Source organism: Punica granatum, chromosome 7 (assembly GCF_007655135.1).
Source record: "Punica granatum isolate Tunisia-2019 chromosome 7, ASM765513v2, whole genome shotgun sequence".
NCBI classification, from domain to species: Eukaryota; Viridiplantae; Streptophyta; class Magnoliopsida; order Myrtales; family Lythraceae; genus Punica; species Punica granatum.
Window position 1 is genome coordinate 23,851,306 of NC_045133.1, and position 17,382 is coordinate 23,868,687.

Consider the following 17,382-nt stretch of genomic DNA (forward strand, 5'->3'; position numbering starts at 1 on the left):
AGCCCCAGCACCACCCTGATTGAGAATCGAGAACACTATAAAAAAATTACGTGAAATATTCCCATTAAGCTTTATATATATATATATATATATATTATTTATTTATGTACATATATTCAGACTATTTGTCCTGTTGGCTGCTTGCCTTCTTCCCTCTCGGACGTACCTATAGCTCCCACTGTCACCCGTGTTTGGGTCGACTTCACATTCAAATCAGTTGCACGTCCGATAGTGAAGAGGATACAGAGAGGTCCTGCTCGAGAACGTGAACGTCTCCTTCACATATATATGTCGTCTTAAATACACTTACTCTGTTATTCTTATGAGCAGTTTCGGACCTTATGACTTGACAAAAAATGGACATTAATTGGTACTCTTTTTACCGCACTTGAAAGTGAGATCCATACTGTCAAGAGCCCGATGCACACCTTGAAAAATCTTGTATATATGGTTCATATCAAATTATTAATGTACGTTAAGTCAAGATTAATTAAGAAAAATATCTCTCCTTCACCACCATGGCTACTCGCAGGTGATTTTAATGTTAAACTATCGGAAGAGGAGAAGGCCGGGGGAGCTCCATTCAATCCAAGCGAGGCTTTGGGTTTTCGGCACACGCTTGATGCCTGTAACCTTATCGACCTGGGAAGCAATGGCCCGCCCTTTACATGGAGAGCAGGTTTGTATTAAGGGAGAGAGCGAATATTCAGAAGACTTGATAGAGCCCTTTGTAATCCTGAGTGGCGAACAATATTTCTGGAAGCAGTGGTTAGGGTCCTCCCAATGATTAAGTTGGATCATCACTCGACTCTAGTCGATCTTCAGGGAGGTCGGCTAGGTAACCCGCATAAACGGCCATTCCGTTACCTTGCTACTTGGCAAACTCATCGTGATTTCCCCGAGTTGATGTGTTCGTCGTGGTCCGATGATGTGGATTTGGTAGGGAACCTTGTTTCATTCAGGGTTCGGGTTCAAGTGTGGAACGAGGAAACTTTCAGCAACATCCTGTTCTGGAAGTCTCGGGCCTTAGCTCGGCTAGCCGGGATCCAACGGGCGATTCAGCGTAGCCCTAATCCGCACCTAGAAAGGCTAGAACGAGAGGTCTCCGGGGAGCTGGAGCAGGTTTAGTGCAAGAGGAGCTATTGTGGTTTCAAAAATCTCGATTTGAGTGGGTGCGATTTGGTGACAGAAACACAAAGTATTTCCACACTCGCACTATTATCAAGCGTCGGAGAATGAAGATTGAATCTCTTAGAGCTCCGGATGGTGAATGGGTTATCGATGCAGAAGTTCTCCGCGATATGGTCGTTGCTCATTTCCGTAACTTATATGGGGACAGCCCGTCGGGTGGAAGTCTCTATACCACGGCCAACTTCTCTGTACTGCCTCAGGAAGTTGAGACTTTCCTAATGGCAGCAGTAGAGGGGGCTGAACTTCGAAGAGTTCTATTTGTTATGCGTCCGTTCAAGGCTTCGGGGCCAGACGACTTCCAAGCCGTATTCTTTCAAAAGAATTAGGAGGTGGTGTTTCCGTCACTGTTGGCTTATACAAGAGGAGTGTTCGAAGCTGGTCAATCGGTTGCCCTGATGAATTCGACGCTTGTTGCTATCATCCCGAAGCTATCATACCCGAAGACGTTGAGTCATTTTCGCTCGATTAGCTTGTGTAACGTATCATATAAGCTCCTTACAAAGATAGTCGCCAATCGTCTCCAGCAGTTTATGCCTTTAATTGTGTCACCGAACCAGTCGAGTTTTGTCCCGGGAAGACATATTTAAGACAATATTATTATTGCCCAGGAACTGATCCATTCGATGAAGCGGATGAAGCGTCGGAAGGGGTTCATGGCACTCAAGATTGACTTGAAAAAGGCTTACGATCGAATTAGCTAGCAATTCTTGGCAGATACGTTGGTCAGCGTGGCTATTCCTCAGACATTACGCAGGGTGATTATGGACTGTGTCACCACGACCACGATGCAGGTCCTATGGAATGGGGCGACAACGGAGGAATTCATCCCAAAGAGAGGTATCAGACAAGGCTGCCCATTATCTCTTTATTTGTTTGTTCTCTGCATTGAGCGCCTTGCTCATTTGATCTACGACTCCATTTCGTCTGGTTGGTGGAGACCCATCCGAGTCGGAGCTCAGGGATTGGCTATCTCGCATATTATGTTTGCGGACGACCTTTTCTTATTCGCTGAGGCATCGGAGGGCCAGATGAGAGAAGTCTAGGAGTCTTTGACACATTTTGTCAGGCTTCAGGCCAGAAAGTTAACGCAGCTAAATCAGTGATTTACTTTTTTAAAGAAGTTCCGATATCGGTGCGCGATCACTTATGCTCGTTGAGCACATTCATTCAGACGGATAACTTTGGAAAATATATGGGGATTCCTATAGTACACGGTCAGGTCCAAAAGTCTCTTCCAGGGTGTGGTGGACTGTGTTCGGAGTCGTCTCAGTGGCTGGTCGGCTTCAGCTTTATCAATGGCGGGCCGAACTACATTGCTCCAATCGGTATTGCAGGCTATTCCTATGTACATGATGCAGGTAGTAAATCTTCCGCGAAGTATATGGCTAGAGATTGAAATGTTGTGTTGTAATTTCCTGTGGGGACATACGAAGCAATAGCGACGAATACATTTGGTGAGCTGGGAGTAGGTGACGTTGCCGAAGGATCGTGGTGGTTTGGGGTTGCGAAGGATGAGGGAATTTAATCAAGCGTTACTCGGGAAAATTGGGTGGAAATTTGCGACCTGACCAATTGACTTGTGGGCTTGTGTCCTTTCGCATAAGTACCCAAATCGGGTTAACTCGGATAATTCATTAGTAGCTAAGCCTACTAACTCGTGGCTATGGTGAGGCATATGTACAGCTTGGAATTCGGTGCGGCATGGAATGGCATGGCAGTTATGGGGTGGCCAACGCATCAGGTTTTTGCTTGATACTTGGGTCCCAGGTTTCGGTCCTCTAATTGATAAAGTGGCGACGAGTTCGAACCCTTCTCAGCTACAAGCTTCTTTCCGTGACTTTGTCTTGGAGTCGAGAGGTTCAGATTGGCATCGTATAAGCCCGATCTTAGCCCATAGTACTATCCTTCACATTGCAAGTATACTGCCGCCATGTAGGGATTGCAAGGAGGAGGATGTTCCTTATTGGAGGCTTGACTCATCGGGAGATTACTCCGTCAAGACGACTTATCAATTACTTACCGCTGATTCTTTTATATCACCTCCGAGTAGAGTGTGGAGAGTTATATGGAGTTGGGAGGGACCTCGGAGACTTCGGGCTTTTCTGTGGCTGGTAGCACGCGAGAGCTTGCTCACCAACGAGGCTCGAGTTCGACGACGTCTTGAGGTGTCGGCTGATTGTCCCAGATGCGACATGAATGTGGAGTCCATCTTTTACATCTTACGGGATTTTTCTTCCGCCTAGTAAATGTGGGAGAGGCTCATTTCGCCGTCTCTTCGGCCGAATTTCTTCTCGGTCTCACTGCAGGATTGATTAATGCTTAATCTCGTTCGGCCTCCTCGCGAGGACTGGTCGACCATCTTTGTTACGGGGTGCTGGTTGTTGTGGACATGGAGAAATAAGGAATATTCTGCACGGATTTCGATCGACCGAGCGATGAAGGGCATGCAATATTGGCAGCAGCTAGGAGCTTCCGGGAGGGCTGGCTTTTGTCTTCTTAGGCGGTGGATGGCAGCAAGAGGACGTGGATTTTCATACACTGGGTGAAGCCACTAGAAGATTTTATGAAGTTAAACACGGATGGGGCTGTTCGGGGTTCGCAAGGAGTCGCTAGAGCGGGTGGCATTCTGAGGAACTCTAGTGTAGGATGGATCATTGGTTTCATGCAGAGCCTGGGAGTCTCAACAGTAATGGTGGCAGAGCTCTGGGGAGTTTTAACGGGTTTGGAATTAGCTTGGAATGTAGGGTGCCGACGACTTATCCTTGAAATAGACTCTATGGTGGTTTTGACATTGATATCGAGACAGGACCCGTGTCCGCCGTGTTTCTTTCGCTGCAGAAGAGCATTCGATATTTATTGCAGAGGGATTGGGAGGTTCGCATCCAACACACGTATCAGGAACAGAATACTTGCGCGGATTGGTTGTCGAAAAGGGTGATTGATCTTCCCTTGGGTACGCATGTTCTTCATTTAGCTCCTAACGGGGTACTCTCACTGCTGTTAGGTGATATTGCAGGGGCTGCGTTACTCCGTTTAGTTTCTATTTGAGTTTTTTGTATTCGGGCTTTGCCCCCTAATCTACCTAAATATATATATATATATAATTTGCTTTTACCAAATAAGCTACTGATTAAGCAGTAAGCAACATATATAAGCACACTTAATTTGGAGGAGGTAACCTTAAATTCTCCATTTCTAGAATAAGCAATTCTCCCTTAATTATTATTACCCTGAAATAAAAAATGTGAGAGATGCGTAATGTAGTATATTTAGCAAGCTAGACTCGGGTTGCAATGGCCACCTATAAAATGAAGTCGGTGGATTTAGCATGAACCTGCCAATTTAGACCGGGTCATCTACCTATCCTATGCATATATTGATTCGCAGGGTGGGATTATAAAGGGGAGAAAAATATGGAAGAGTTTCACATGTGATAAAAAAGAAAAAATTGATTAGTGTTAATTAACCATCTATATATCTATCTGTATATCTATATATAATATATAATATATAAAAGCGGAAGAGCAAATCGTGGAAGCTCTATTTGAGAACCCTCAGCTCCTCAGCTCTTGATCGAACGTCCACTCACATCCCTTATATTAATGCTTGGTTGGCTAATTTTCATCAATCCTCGAGCCTTATCACACATTTCTAGTACTTCTCAGCTAATGAGACCGAGAGAAGAGTTGATGAGGAGTATATATATATATATATATATATATATATGCGCACACACACGTATGTACATGTAATATGTAAGAGGGTCGGATGAAAAATAAAAATCGCAAAAAGTCCGCACAAACCATGAGTTACAATTACAAAATTATTGATCTAATAAGATCTTATCCCGCGGCAAAATGCAGGAACTTCCCTAGTTCAGATTAGTTTTATATACTTCTCTGTCATGTCCGACTTTTAAATTCTTTGAGGAGCAACCTCGAAATTGACGACTGTAAATAACGCAAATTGAAAAAAAAGGGGAAAAGATACCTCGGGCATAAATCAGGAATATTCGTATATATATATATATTGAGTGTATTTTGGGATTTATCATTGGGAATTAGTCTGTATATAATTTCCTAATTTGTGTATTATTCCCTTTATTCTGGGAATTTCTTTCTTGCACTACAAGAAATATGCTCTACTAGGTTTGTTTAGTTATTTTGCGCTCTTGTAAGTGCTCGACAAGAAATATGCTCTTGCTTTACCGCCGTCTTCGTCCTACCACCGACGTTGGAAAAATCTCTCAGGTAATCCCCGGTGTTAGTAGTCCTGTGTTTGTTCCAAGTTCTGTTTGCTTCCGTTCCATGGAGATTTCATTGTTAGATTTATCTTAAATTAGCTAGTTCTAAGCTATCGTTTCCCGAATTTATCCTCAGTCTCACCTAATAACTCTCACTGACTTAGCAGAATTCCATGGAAAGTATGTTAAAAATTTAATCAGAGGATTGTTTAGTTAATTGTATTCCGTTGCTCCGGTTCTATTAGAGGTGTCTGGGGATTGAGATGCCCAGGACCAGCCAGGATTCTATCGATCGCGGGGTTGTTTTCAAGATGAAAAGCGGGCAAAATATTACGTTAAGATGACTTCTTCTTTTGCTGGATTTAGTGATAAAGGAAGATAACTCGAGTTCTTGATATGGTTTTGTTGACATGGTTTGGGGATGATGGTTTGAATTGATATCTCGAGTTGTTTCATGATGGAATTTGGGCGCTTTCATGAAGTGTAGGTTGGTAACAGAAACTCTTCAGCTGCCAAACGAGCCAGAACCTCTGGTATGTGATTCGGATCTCTTTGTATGTCTACGATGTCTCTCAATTCCTCCTGATCCCTATGCCCGAAAGATCTTGAATTATGAACGTGTTCAAATGCTTTACGATCTGATGTGCTGGTTCGACATAATCCTTCCTTTGTCTCCTGGTATTGATATACTATCCTGTCTTCGTTTGGAACAGCAATTGCTGTTAATCTTGTTTGTTAGACTTCAAAACAATGAATAGAGTCCCATCCATGTCGTGAGAGTCTGGCAACATGCACTTTTTAGCAACTCATATTGTCCGAGACGAACTTCGCAGAGACGTGACCACTCTCCTCGTCTCTTTACCTAATCAAAGCTTGCTCCGCATTGAAAATCAATCACTATCCTCACCTCTTCGCAGGGAAAGATGATTGGACTTGCCCCAGCTGTGGCAATGTCAATTTCTCATCCGGAACAACCTGTAACAGGCGAAATTGCACACAACCGAGGCCAGCTGATCATAATTCGGTAGGTATTTTAGAGTGCTGCTTCAATCAGCTCGAGATTTACTGGTATTTTTGTCTTAACTTCGCTATCATTTTATCAAAATTATATTGATTATAACAATCTGCAATCATTTATCTTCCTGTTAGAAATCTACCGTGAAGCCTGCGCAACCTCCCCGAGGTGCATCACCATATATCGCTCCTATATTTCCTACTTCTATGTTCATCAGCAATGCAAGTCCTCCACGCGGATTCCCATCTCCATCATCATATATGGATTCTCGAGTGCCTTCTTCTATGTATATGAATGTGCCACCTTATTCCTCTCCAATTCCTCCTCAGCATGATGTACCTTTCCTTAGAGGCTCTATGTATCCTTATTATAGTCCACCGCCGTCTATAACCGGGCCAGTACCATGTCCACTTGGGGTTAGAGCTGGTATTTACTCTCTACATTTTCTTTTTATTGCCTGAATACTCTCTAATATATATTTTCATATCAATTTCCCAATGAAAACTTCCCAAAATCAAGAAATAGGATAGGCACAATGCTAATGATCATTGAAAATTATAACAGGACCCATCGGCTTTCAATCCACATCTCCGGATGTCCCAAAATTTTATGGAATGGACAAATCGTATTTTTCAACTCAGTCTGGTACAAACTGGGCAAGGCTGCGTGCAGTGATCCACGGGGTTGATGCGGGGGATGGCCACCACCAGGGCAAGTGATAAGGGCATATTATACTCATATTTTATTGTGCAATTCATGTTAAATTATTATTAATTTTATAGAAATTATAAGAAGTCGGTGCTTAATTATGTGTAATTTGATATTGTAGGTCTTTGAGGACTTAGATGGAATTACGAGCAATATTGAGGAGTTTTGCGCAATTTGGAGCCAGCATATATCTTTCGGAAATCTTTTTTTTGTTGTGGATATAAATACTCCTCATAACAAGATTAGGAAACCCTAGGGGGGAGCCATCTTTCACCATTCTCTTAACCTAGAGAGTTTTTGGAGAGGGTCTTGTCTGGAGCCGTCACCTGGATCAATTGATTTGAAGCGAAGAATTGTGGAAGAGATAATTCCTTAAAGGAATTGTTGGGTTTTTGTTTTAGGATTCAATATCTTGAGTTTACTGTTGAATATGAATTCTATTGCAATGACTCCTTGGAATTATAATTGTGTTTTCAATTCCATGATATTCTAAGCTTCTTTTGTGGGAATATGATGAAACCCTAGGTAGCTAATATGATGATTGTCGCCATGTTATAGGATTAATAGATGTGTTGATGATTCATGATTGCAATTCCTATAATTTCAATTTTAATTCTTAATTGGTTATAATTGTTAGAAACACTATTGATACGGGAGTTGATATAGTGTTTGTTAGGAATTCTTGATTAGACTAATTAGTTAAATGCGATAGCTGCGTTAATTAGTTTAATTAGAGATTATCCAGGGATTAATGCAATGTTTCTAGTTAGTTATTCGCTAAGACATTAGGGATAATTAATTTAGGGCATTAGACAATCATAGCACTGGAAGGTGTATGATTATAATTTAGAGTCCACTATTAATTAGAGATGCGGGAGCTGATTGATTAATTAGAGGTTTAAGACTTTAATTTTAAAGGCTTGATAAACTCACTTGAATAATCACATAGCTATCAGTCTATATAACATGATGGCAATCTGATTAGTGAAACTAGGGTGGATTCTGTTTTTCCCACTTTCAATTGATATATTTTCGTACAATTCTCTTTCTGCTCTTTGTGACGATTTAGGTTGATTAGTAGTTAATTAGTTAATTCTCTTAATTTGATTGCTTAGATAATAATAGAATCTAATATAGGTTTAGTACTTAATTAATCCTTGTGGGATCGACACTCTATTCATCACTATATTACTTGATCTGACCCAGTACACTTGCTGGTAGAATTTGAGCTTATTTTTATATATATTTGCAAAGGGATCAAGTTTTTGGCGCCGTTGCCGGGGATTAACTTAATATTAGACCACCTTTAGTTCTATTGTTAATTTAGGCGCACTTTACTGTGTGTTTATTTCTTGTTCTCTTTGCAGGTATTCTATGCGCAGGAGTAGAAGTGCTGAACTTCTACCATTAGATCCTGAGATAGAGCGCACCTTGCATCGGTTGAGAAGAGAGAACAGAAGAAGGGAAGAATTGCAGGTAGTTGAGATGGCAGATGATGACATCAACCGCCAAATACAGGGTGCTGCCAGAGCACTTCGAGACTATGCAGTACCTACTATTATGGGTTCTGCGATCAGAAGGCCCACTATTCCAGCTAATAACTTTGAACTGAAGCCAGCACTCATCCAGATGGTTCAATCAAATCAGTTTGGAGGATATCCCAACGAGAGTCCTGATGAGCATATTGCAGGATTCCTCCAATACTGTAACACGGTAAAGATGAATAATGTCACTGATGATGTTATTAGATTACAGCTTTTTCCTTTCTCGCTTAGGGATAAAGCGAGAGCCTGGTTCAATTCACTGCCACAAGAGTCCATCACCACCTGGGCCGACCTTTCATCTAAGTTTCTCAGGAGATTTTTCCCACCAGCTAGGACTGCAAGATTGAGGAACGAAATCACTAACTTCACCAAGTTCAATGGTGAATCACTTTATGAGGCATGGGAGAGATTCAAGGAGGCAATCAGAAAGTGCCCACATCACGGATTGCCAGATAATCTCCTAATTGAGGTCTTCTATCTTAGCCTGGATGATACATTGAGGTCTCTAGTAGATGCTGCAGCAGGAGGCGCACTGATGGGTAAGAATTATGATGAAGCAAGTGCTTTGATAGAAGAGATGGCCTCCAGTGCACATAATTGGCAGAATGAAAGAAGTAAATCAAGAGTGGCATCAGTCAATGACATGGACACTATTGCTAATTTGACAACCCAGATTTCAGCTCTCACTACCCAGGTAAGTAAACTCACCTCAGCACATTCTTTTAATACTAATCAGGTTGCTTTTTGTGAGTTGTGTTCAGGACCACATTCGACTCTTGAATGCATGTCTGGAAATCCCTCGGCTTCACCCAATGGAGAGCAAGTGAACTTTGTCAACAACTTCCAACGGAGTAATCAAGGGCCTTATTCGAACACTTACAATCCCGGGTGGCGTAATCATCCTAATTTCTCATGGAGGAATGAGAATAATGCACTTAAACCGCCACCTGGATTCCAAAAGCAAGGCCCTGCTCAGAATGCTCCACCTCAGCAAAGTCAGTCGAGAATGGAAGAGCTCATGTTGAGCTATATGCAAAAGACTGACACCATGCTACAGAATCAACAAGCCACTATTCGAAACCTAGAGGGTCAGATTAGTCAGATTTCTCAGCAATTGAGTAATAGACCATCAGGGTCTTTACCCAGCAACACTGAAGAGAACCCCAAGGGTGTCAATGCTATAATGCTGAGGAGTGGCAAGGAATTGGAAATAGTCAATAGAAAAGCTCAAACTCAGGAGGAGAGTCCGGAGAAAGACAAAGGTAAGCAAAAGGTGGAGGAACCAAGGCAGAAGTCACTAGGGGTGAAACCGTATGTTCCTCCTGTCCCTTTTCCAGGAAGATTGAAGCAACAACAGTTGGACGCCCAATTTGCTAAATTCCTAGATGTTTTTAAAAAGCTGCAAATCAACATTCCATTTGCAGAAGCACTCCAGCAGATGCCTTCATATGCTAGATTCATGAAGGATCTGCTCACTAAAAAGAGGAAGTTTGATGGGAGTGAGCCTGTGATGCTTACAGGAGAGTGTTCTATGATTCTCCAAAAGGACTTGCCTAACTTACCACGCAAACAAAGAGATCAGGGGAGTTTCACTGTTCCTTGTACTATAGGGAATTTTCATTTTGAGAACGTTCTTATTGATTCAGGTGCAAGTATAAATTTAATGCCTCTGTCTATTTTCAGGAAACTTGGACTTGGAGAATGCAAGAAAACTCATATTACCTTGCAACTTGCTGACAGGAGTATCAAATATCCAAAGGGTATTGTTGAGAATGTCCTGGTGAAGGTAGACAAATTCATATTTCCAGTCGACTTCATAGTCTTGGAGATGGAGGAGGACAGAGAGGTGCCCATGATCCTTGGCAGACCGTTCCTTGCGACAGGTAAAGCATTAATAGATGTGGAACAAGGTAAGCTCACTTTAAGAGTTATGAATGAACAAATAACTTTTAATGTTTATGACGCCATAAAGAAATTTGATGATGGCAAATCATGTTACACCATTGATATTATTGATGAGCTTATCTCTGAGTCTGTGGAGGAGAAAGCAGGTGTGGATACAATGGAATCAGTCCTTAGGGATCTGGACGATTGGAGTGATGATGATGAGCATGAGGAAGAATCTGTGGAGAAGGTATCAGAAATCAAGGCTCGCTACTATGAGGAGCTGGGCACTAGTGCGACAAAACCAGTATCATCTTTGACACAGTCCCCGGTGCTAGAACTTAAACCATTGCCTAGCCATTTAAAATATGCCTATCTTGGAATAGATGATACTTTGCCAATAATTATCTCTTCTTCCTTGACAGGTGATCAGGAGCAACAGCTCCTAAGCGTGCTGAGAGAGCACAAGGAGGCAATAGGATGGACTATTGCAGATATCAAAGGGATCAGCCCTTTGATTTGCACTCACAGGATAATGTTGGAAGCTGAGTGCAAACCCATAGTGCAACCACAGAGGCGACTTAACCCAACTCTCAAAGAGGTAGTGAAGAAAGAAGTGCTTAAACTGTTGGATGCAGGTATTATCTATCCTATCTCAGATAGTAAATGGGTTAGTCCTGTTCAAGTAGTGCCCAAAAAGGGTGGTATGACTGTGGTTAAAAATGAGGTCAATAAATTAATCCCGACTCGTACTGTGACTGGGTGGAGAGTTTGTATAGATTACAGGAAACTAAATGATGCTACCCGTAAAGACCATTTCCCCCTCCCCTTCATTGATCAGATGCTAGAAAAACTTGCAGGGCATGATTATTATTGTTTTCTAGATGGTTATTCTGGTTACAATCAGATTCATATAGCACCCGAGGACCAGGAGAAAACCACATTTACTTGTCCTTATGGCACTTTTGCCTTTAGGAGAATGCCTTTCGGTCTCTGTAATGCACCTGCCACTTTCCAGAGGTGCATGATGTCTATATTTTCTGACATGTTAGAGAATTTTATTGAAATATTTATGGATGATTTCTCTGTTTTTGGGAAGTCATTTGAATCTTGTCTGACAAATTTAGGCTGTGTGCTTAAAAGATGTAAGGAGACTAATCTGCTTCTGAACTGGGAGAAATGTCATTTTATGATAAGAGAGGGTATAGTCTTAGGTCACAAGGTGTCAAAGAAAGGGATTGAAGTTGATCGAGCAAAAGTGGAGATAATAGAGAAGTTGCCACCACCCACTTCAACAAAAGGAGTAAGGAGCTTCTTAGGACATGCTGGCTTCTACAGGAGATTTATCAAGGACTTTTCTAAAATCTCTAGACCTCTTTGTAATTTACTTGAAAAAGATTCTGCTTTTGTTTTTAATGACAATTGTTTGCAGGCATTCAATTTATTGAAGGAGAAACTCACTTCTGCACCAGTGATCGTTGCACCTAATTGGGAGCTTCCGTTTGAGCTGATGTGTGATGCCAGCGACTATGCTGTAGGAGCAGTACTTGGGCAAAGGAGAGGTAAGGTATTTCATGCAATATACTATGCTAGTAGAACTTTAAATGAGGCCCAAAAGAACTATGCCACAACTGAAAAGGAGCTTTTAGCAGTCATATTTGCATGTGACAAGTTTCGGCCTTATCTGATAGGTTCTAAGATCATAGTATACACAGACCATGCTGCCCTGAAATATTTGTTTGCCAAAGCTGATGCTAAACCTAGGCTAATTCGTTGGATTCTACTGCTACAAGAATTTGACCTGGAAATTAGAGACACAAAGGGAACTGAAAATGTAGTGGCTGATCACTTGTCCCGTTTGGAATATGATTGTTTAGATTCACCCATTAATGAAAAGTTCCCTGATGAACAATTGCATGTAGCAGAAATCCAAGGATTACCTTGGTATGCTGATATAGTCAATTACATGGTTAGCAACATCACACCATATGGTTTGTCATCTCAACAGAAAAAGAAATTTTTGCATGATGTGAAATACTATTTTTGGGATGAACCATATCTGTTTAAATATTGTGCTGACCAAGTAATTAGACGCTGTGTGCCTGAAACTGAACAACTTAGCATAATACAACACTGTCATTCTAAGGAAGCAGGAGGCCACTTTGGTGTGGAAAGAACTGCAACTAAGATCTTATCTTGTGGATTTTATTGGCCTAGAGTATTTCATGATTGCAGGAATTACATTATGTCTTGTGCTCCATGCCAAAGAACTGGCAATATTTCTAGGAGACATGAAGTACCACAAAATAGCATTCTTGTAATTGAGCTTTTTGATGTGTGGGGAATAGACTTTATGGGTCATTTTCCCTCTTCTTTTTCAAATAAATATATTCTTGTGGCTGTTGATTATGTTTCAAAATGGGTAGAAGCAGTTGCTCTACAAAGTAATGATGCCAGAGTTGTAATCAGATTTTTGAAAAAGAACATCTTTTCAAGATTTGGGGTACCTAGAGCCATTATAAGTGATGGGGGATCACATTTTTGCAATCGGCAATTTGAAAAATTATTATCAAAATATGGAGTTACTCATAAAATTGCCACCCCTTATCATCCACAGACTTGTGGACAGGTTGAGGTGTCCAATAGGGAAATAAAGCGTATCTTAGAGAAAACAGTCAATGCATCTAGGAAAGATTGGTCTTTAAAACTTGATGATGCATTGTGGGCTTACAGGACAGCTTTCAAAACCCCCATAGGAATGTCCCCATACAAGATTGTTTATGGTAAATCATGTCACCTACCAGTAGAGCTTGAGCACAAAGCATATTGGGCCATAAAATACCTTAACTTTGATTTACAAGCTGCAGGTGAAAAGAGATTGCTCAATTGAATCAGATGGCTGAGATGAGAGAGGAAGCATATGAAAATGCTAGGATATACAAGGAGCGAGCCAAGCGATGGCATGATAGGAACATCCTAAAGCGAGAGTTTTTGCCTGGTCAGAAAGTCCTATTATACAACTCTCGCTTGAAGTTGTTCCCAGGTAAGTTAAAATCTCGATGGTCTGGACCATTTGTTATTTCTAATGTTTTTCCCTATGGTGCAGTTGAGCTGAAGTCAGAAGATGACCGCACTTTTAAAGTAAACGGTCATCTTCTCAAGCATTACTTTGAAGGGGAAAATATTGATGGTGATGCCACTACGGTGGATCTAGCAAATTCGGTTGAAGAATTGGAAAAGTCGAACTAGCGACTATAAACTAAGTGCTTCATGGGAGGCAGCCCATGTCTGAGAGCTAAAGTCCCTGTTGGCTCTCAATTCTTTTGCTTCATTTGTTTTATTTTGATTTGCTGTTGGTTTGTACTTTATCAAGCACCCACTCATTGGGTAGACTTGGGATATTTGCTATTTGATTGTTTTAGTTAAGATGGATTATCTGCTATTTTTGTTCTTTTTGTTGTTTTCTTTTTGTTTTTGAAGCCAGGGTGGATAACAACTGCTGACTCTCTCTATTGCTATACCAGTTGGAACTCCAATTGCTTCAACTTAATTTTTCGAAACCGGGGAAGTACTAGTATCTCTTTTTCTCTTATGTTCTTTATTTTTATTTTCGTTTTACTAGAGCTACATTAGGAACAGTGAGGACACTGTTTAATCTAAGTGTGGGGAAGGGAGATACTAAACAGATGGAGTATAAAATTGAGTATAGTGTTGATGTCTGAATTCTGTGATTTAATTTGTTACTCATGACATCTGATGCCTGTCTTTGTTGATAAATAGTTATACTTCCCTGTCACCTTGAATTATAATTGTCCTTAAGTTATCTGGCAATTGTTAGGCCAAATTCTTTTTTTTTTTTTTTAATTTTTTTAATTATTGAAATCTAGAGATTGTACGAAGAATACTGTTGATAGCATTTGTTCAGGAATTGTTTGAAAAAAATTGACTCACTTAGGCGCCCTACTCACCACTGTTGTGATTTTTGTACTTAGTTAAAATTAATTAGTCAAATCTTTAGAAATCAAATTTACCTAGTTTTTAGCCCTAGAGTTTGAAGTTTAAGAGTCGGTCAAGTCCTTAAGTGAAAAATAAACAGGTCTACTTCTAAGCAAAGTTAGTTAGTATATCCTCTTTTTAATTATTCTAATAGCACTTTAACATTTAGTGAAAGAGGTAGAAGAAGCTTTGTACTTAGTGATTCCTATAAAAGAAGTCTGAAAAGTGTTAGTGAGCATTCAAAAAAAAAAAGCAAGCATAGCCTTTACTCCAATGACTCAAGAATTGAGTTATGAGTATCCTAACTTGAATGTTAGAGTGAGGAAGAGTTCGTAGGGGTCCCTTTAAAACCCGGTCACTTGGGTGATGAGCCCGGGATGTGCCGACTCAATGAACTCACTATAACGAGAAGAGCGGAAAGGCACAAGTTCAAACTAAAATTGGACTTGAAAAAAAAAAAATTGCTTCTTAAACAGAAAGGAAAAATTGAATGCAAAAACAAAAAAATAAATTAAGACTTGTAATAAAAAGGAAGAAAACCTAGGGACGAAGCAGATACCATATGCTTTCACTACCTTGTTGACTTGCTTAGAGGGAAAATTAGAGGGATTATATGCCTGCTAACAGCTATGAAGTTTAAATGTGTATTTTTCCTTATAGGACTGAGTATTTACTTTTGAAATAGAAATCTTAGGCTAAACGCTTGGATTAAAATTTGCTTTCTCTAGATTAGCTGGTTAATTTCAACTGTAGTACTCTGATCACATGTTTCCAGTTTGGTTTGAGCAGTGGGCACCACAAAATAACGAGTAATAAATTATGAGATATCAAATGCTTAAATCAGTGAATATGAAAATTTGTACTCTCTCTGATAGATTTCTTTCCTTGGTCTTATTTATTTTGCTTGAGGACAAGCAAAAGTTCAAGTGTGGGGAAGTTGATAAGGGCATATTATACTCATATTTTATTGTGCAATTCATGTTAAATTATTATTAATTTTATAGAAATTATAAGAAGTCGGTGCTTAATTATGTGTAATTTGATATTGTAGGTCTTTGAGGACTTAGATGGAATTACGAGCAATATTGAGGAGTTTTGCGCAATTTGGAGCCAGCATATATCTTTCGGAAATCTTTTTTTTGTTGTGGATATAAATACTCCTCATAACAAGATTAGGAAACCCTAGGGGGGAGCCATCTTTCACCATTCTCTTAACCTAGAGAGTTTTTGGAGAGGGTCTTGTCTGGAGCCGTCACCTGGATCAATTGATTTGAAGCGAAGAATTGTGGAAGAGATAATTCCTTAAAGGAATTGTTGGGTTTTTGTTTTAGGATTCAATATCTTGAGTTTACTGTTGAATATGAATTCTATTGCAATGACTCCTTGGAATTATAATTGTGTTTTCAATTCCATGATATTCTAAGCTTCTTTTGTGGGAATATGATGAAACCCTAGGTAGCTAATATGATGATTGTCGCCATGTTATAGGATTAATAGATGTGTTGATGATTCATGATTGCAATTCCTATAATTTCAATTTTAATTCTTAATTGGTTATAATTGTTAGAAACACTATTGATACGGGAGTTGATATAGTGTTTGTTAGGAATTCTTGATTAGACTAATTAGTTAAATGCGATAGCTGCGTTAATTAGTTTAATTAGAGATTATCCAGGGATTAATGCAATGTTTCTAGTTAGTTATTCGCTAAGACATTAGGGATAATTAATTTAGGGCATTAGACAATCATAGCACTGGAAGGTGTATGATTATAATTTAGAGTCCACTATTAATTAGAGATGCGGGAGCTGATTGATTAATTAGAGGTTTAAGACTTTAATTTTAAAGGCTTGATAAACTCACTTGAATAATCACATAGCTATCAGTCTATATAACATGATGGCAATCTGATTAGTGAAACTAGGGTGGATTCTGTTTTTCCCACTTTCAATTGATATATTTTCGTACAATTCTCTTTCTGCTCTTTGTGACGATTTAGGTTGATTAGTAGTTAATTAGTTAATTCTCTTAATTTGATTGCTTAGATAATAATAGAATCTAATATAGGTTTAGTACTTAATTAATCCTTGTGGGATCGACACTCTATTCATCACTATATTACTTGATCTGACCCAGTACACTTGCTGGTAGAATTTGAGCTTATTTTTATATATATTTGCAAAGGGATCAGCAAGGCCGCGGCTGGCGATCGACACGGAGATGCAAGGGATGGCCAGGCACCAAGTTGACATCGCAATGAAGCTTTCGCAGGAGGCCTTCTCAGGGACCCTCCAATCAGCGGCATTCTCACCACTCTCGGTCCAGTTGGTTCTTGGAATGGCGGCGGCAGGGATGCAGGAGTCTGAAAGGGAAAACCTGCTGCAGTTTCTGTTGGGAATTGGTGTATGCCCTAGAGGCAATCTATAATCAGTTTTGTAATATGATATCTATTTCATTATAAAACGAGGCATATCTGTTATTGTGTAGATTGCGCTAAATATGATTTTACACAATAATGTCCTTGGAATAGTAGGTTCAATAGGCATCAAGTGTGACTTGATTGTGAGATCCTATAATTACTGAACATTATTCCTAAATGTCCATAGTCAAAGTATTATCGTTAATTAGGACAACGGTAATACGGTTAGACTAGTGTGAGTGTTGATTGATGACCAAATCTCATAGGTCATGGATATGGAGATATCAAATCACACCACATGTATACATTAAGAGTAATGTGTATTGGACTGACCCGTCATGAGATTGCTACATGGGTTGTTACGTGACTGTCATTAGCATAT

General features: G+C 40.0%; 1 protein-coding gene and 1 non-coding gene across 2 annotated transcripts; one reads left to right on the top strand and one right to left on the bottom strand.

Annotated features, from left to right (window-relative positions):
- The first annotated feature begins 5,319 nt into the window (after nt 1-5,319).
- LOC116215334 (ranBP2-type zinc finger protein At1g67325-like) lies at nt 5,320-7,211 on the top strand. Its single transcript, XM_031551004.1, has 5 exons — nt 5,320-5,441; nt 5,922-5,967; nt 6,352-6,458; nt 6,584-6,875; nt 7,014-7,211. Exons 1-5 carry the CDS (start codon nt 5,385-5,387, stop codon nt 7,166-7,168), a joined length of 657 nt encoding a protein of 218 aa, XP_031406864.1. The 5' UTR covers nt 5,320-5,384; the 3' UTR covers nt 7,169-7,211.
- A 1,830-nt stretch (nt 7,212-9,041) lies between these two features.
- LOC116215755 lies at nt 9,042-9,148 on the bottom strand. The gene has a single exon (XR_004158555.1). It is a non-coding gene; the product is annotated as a small nucleolar RNA R71 (small nucleolar RNA).
- Between the last annotated feature and the right edge of the window lie 8,234 nt (nt 9,149-17,382).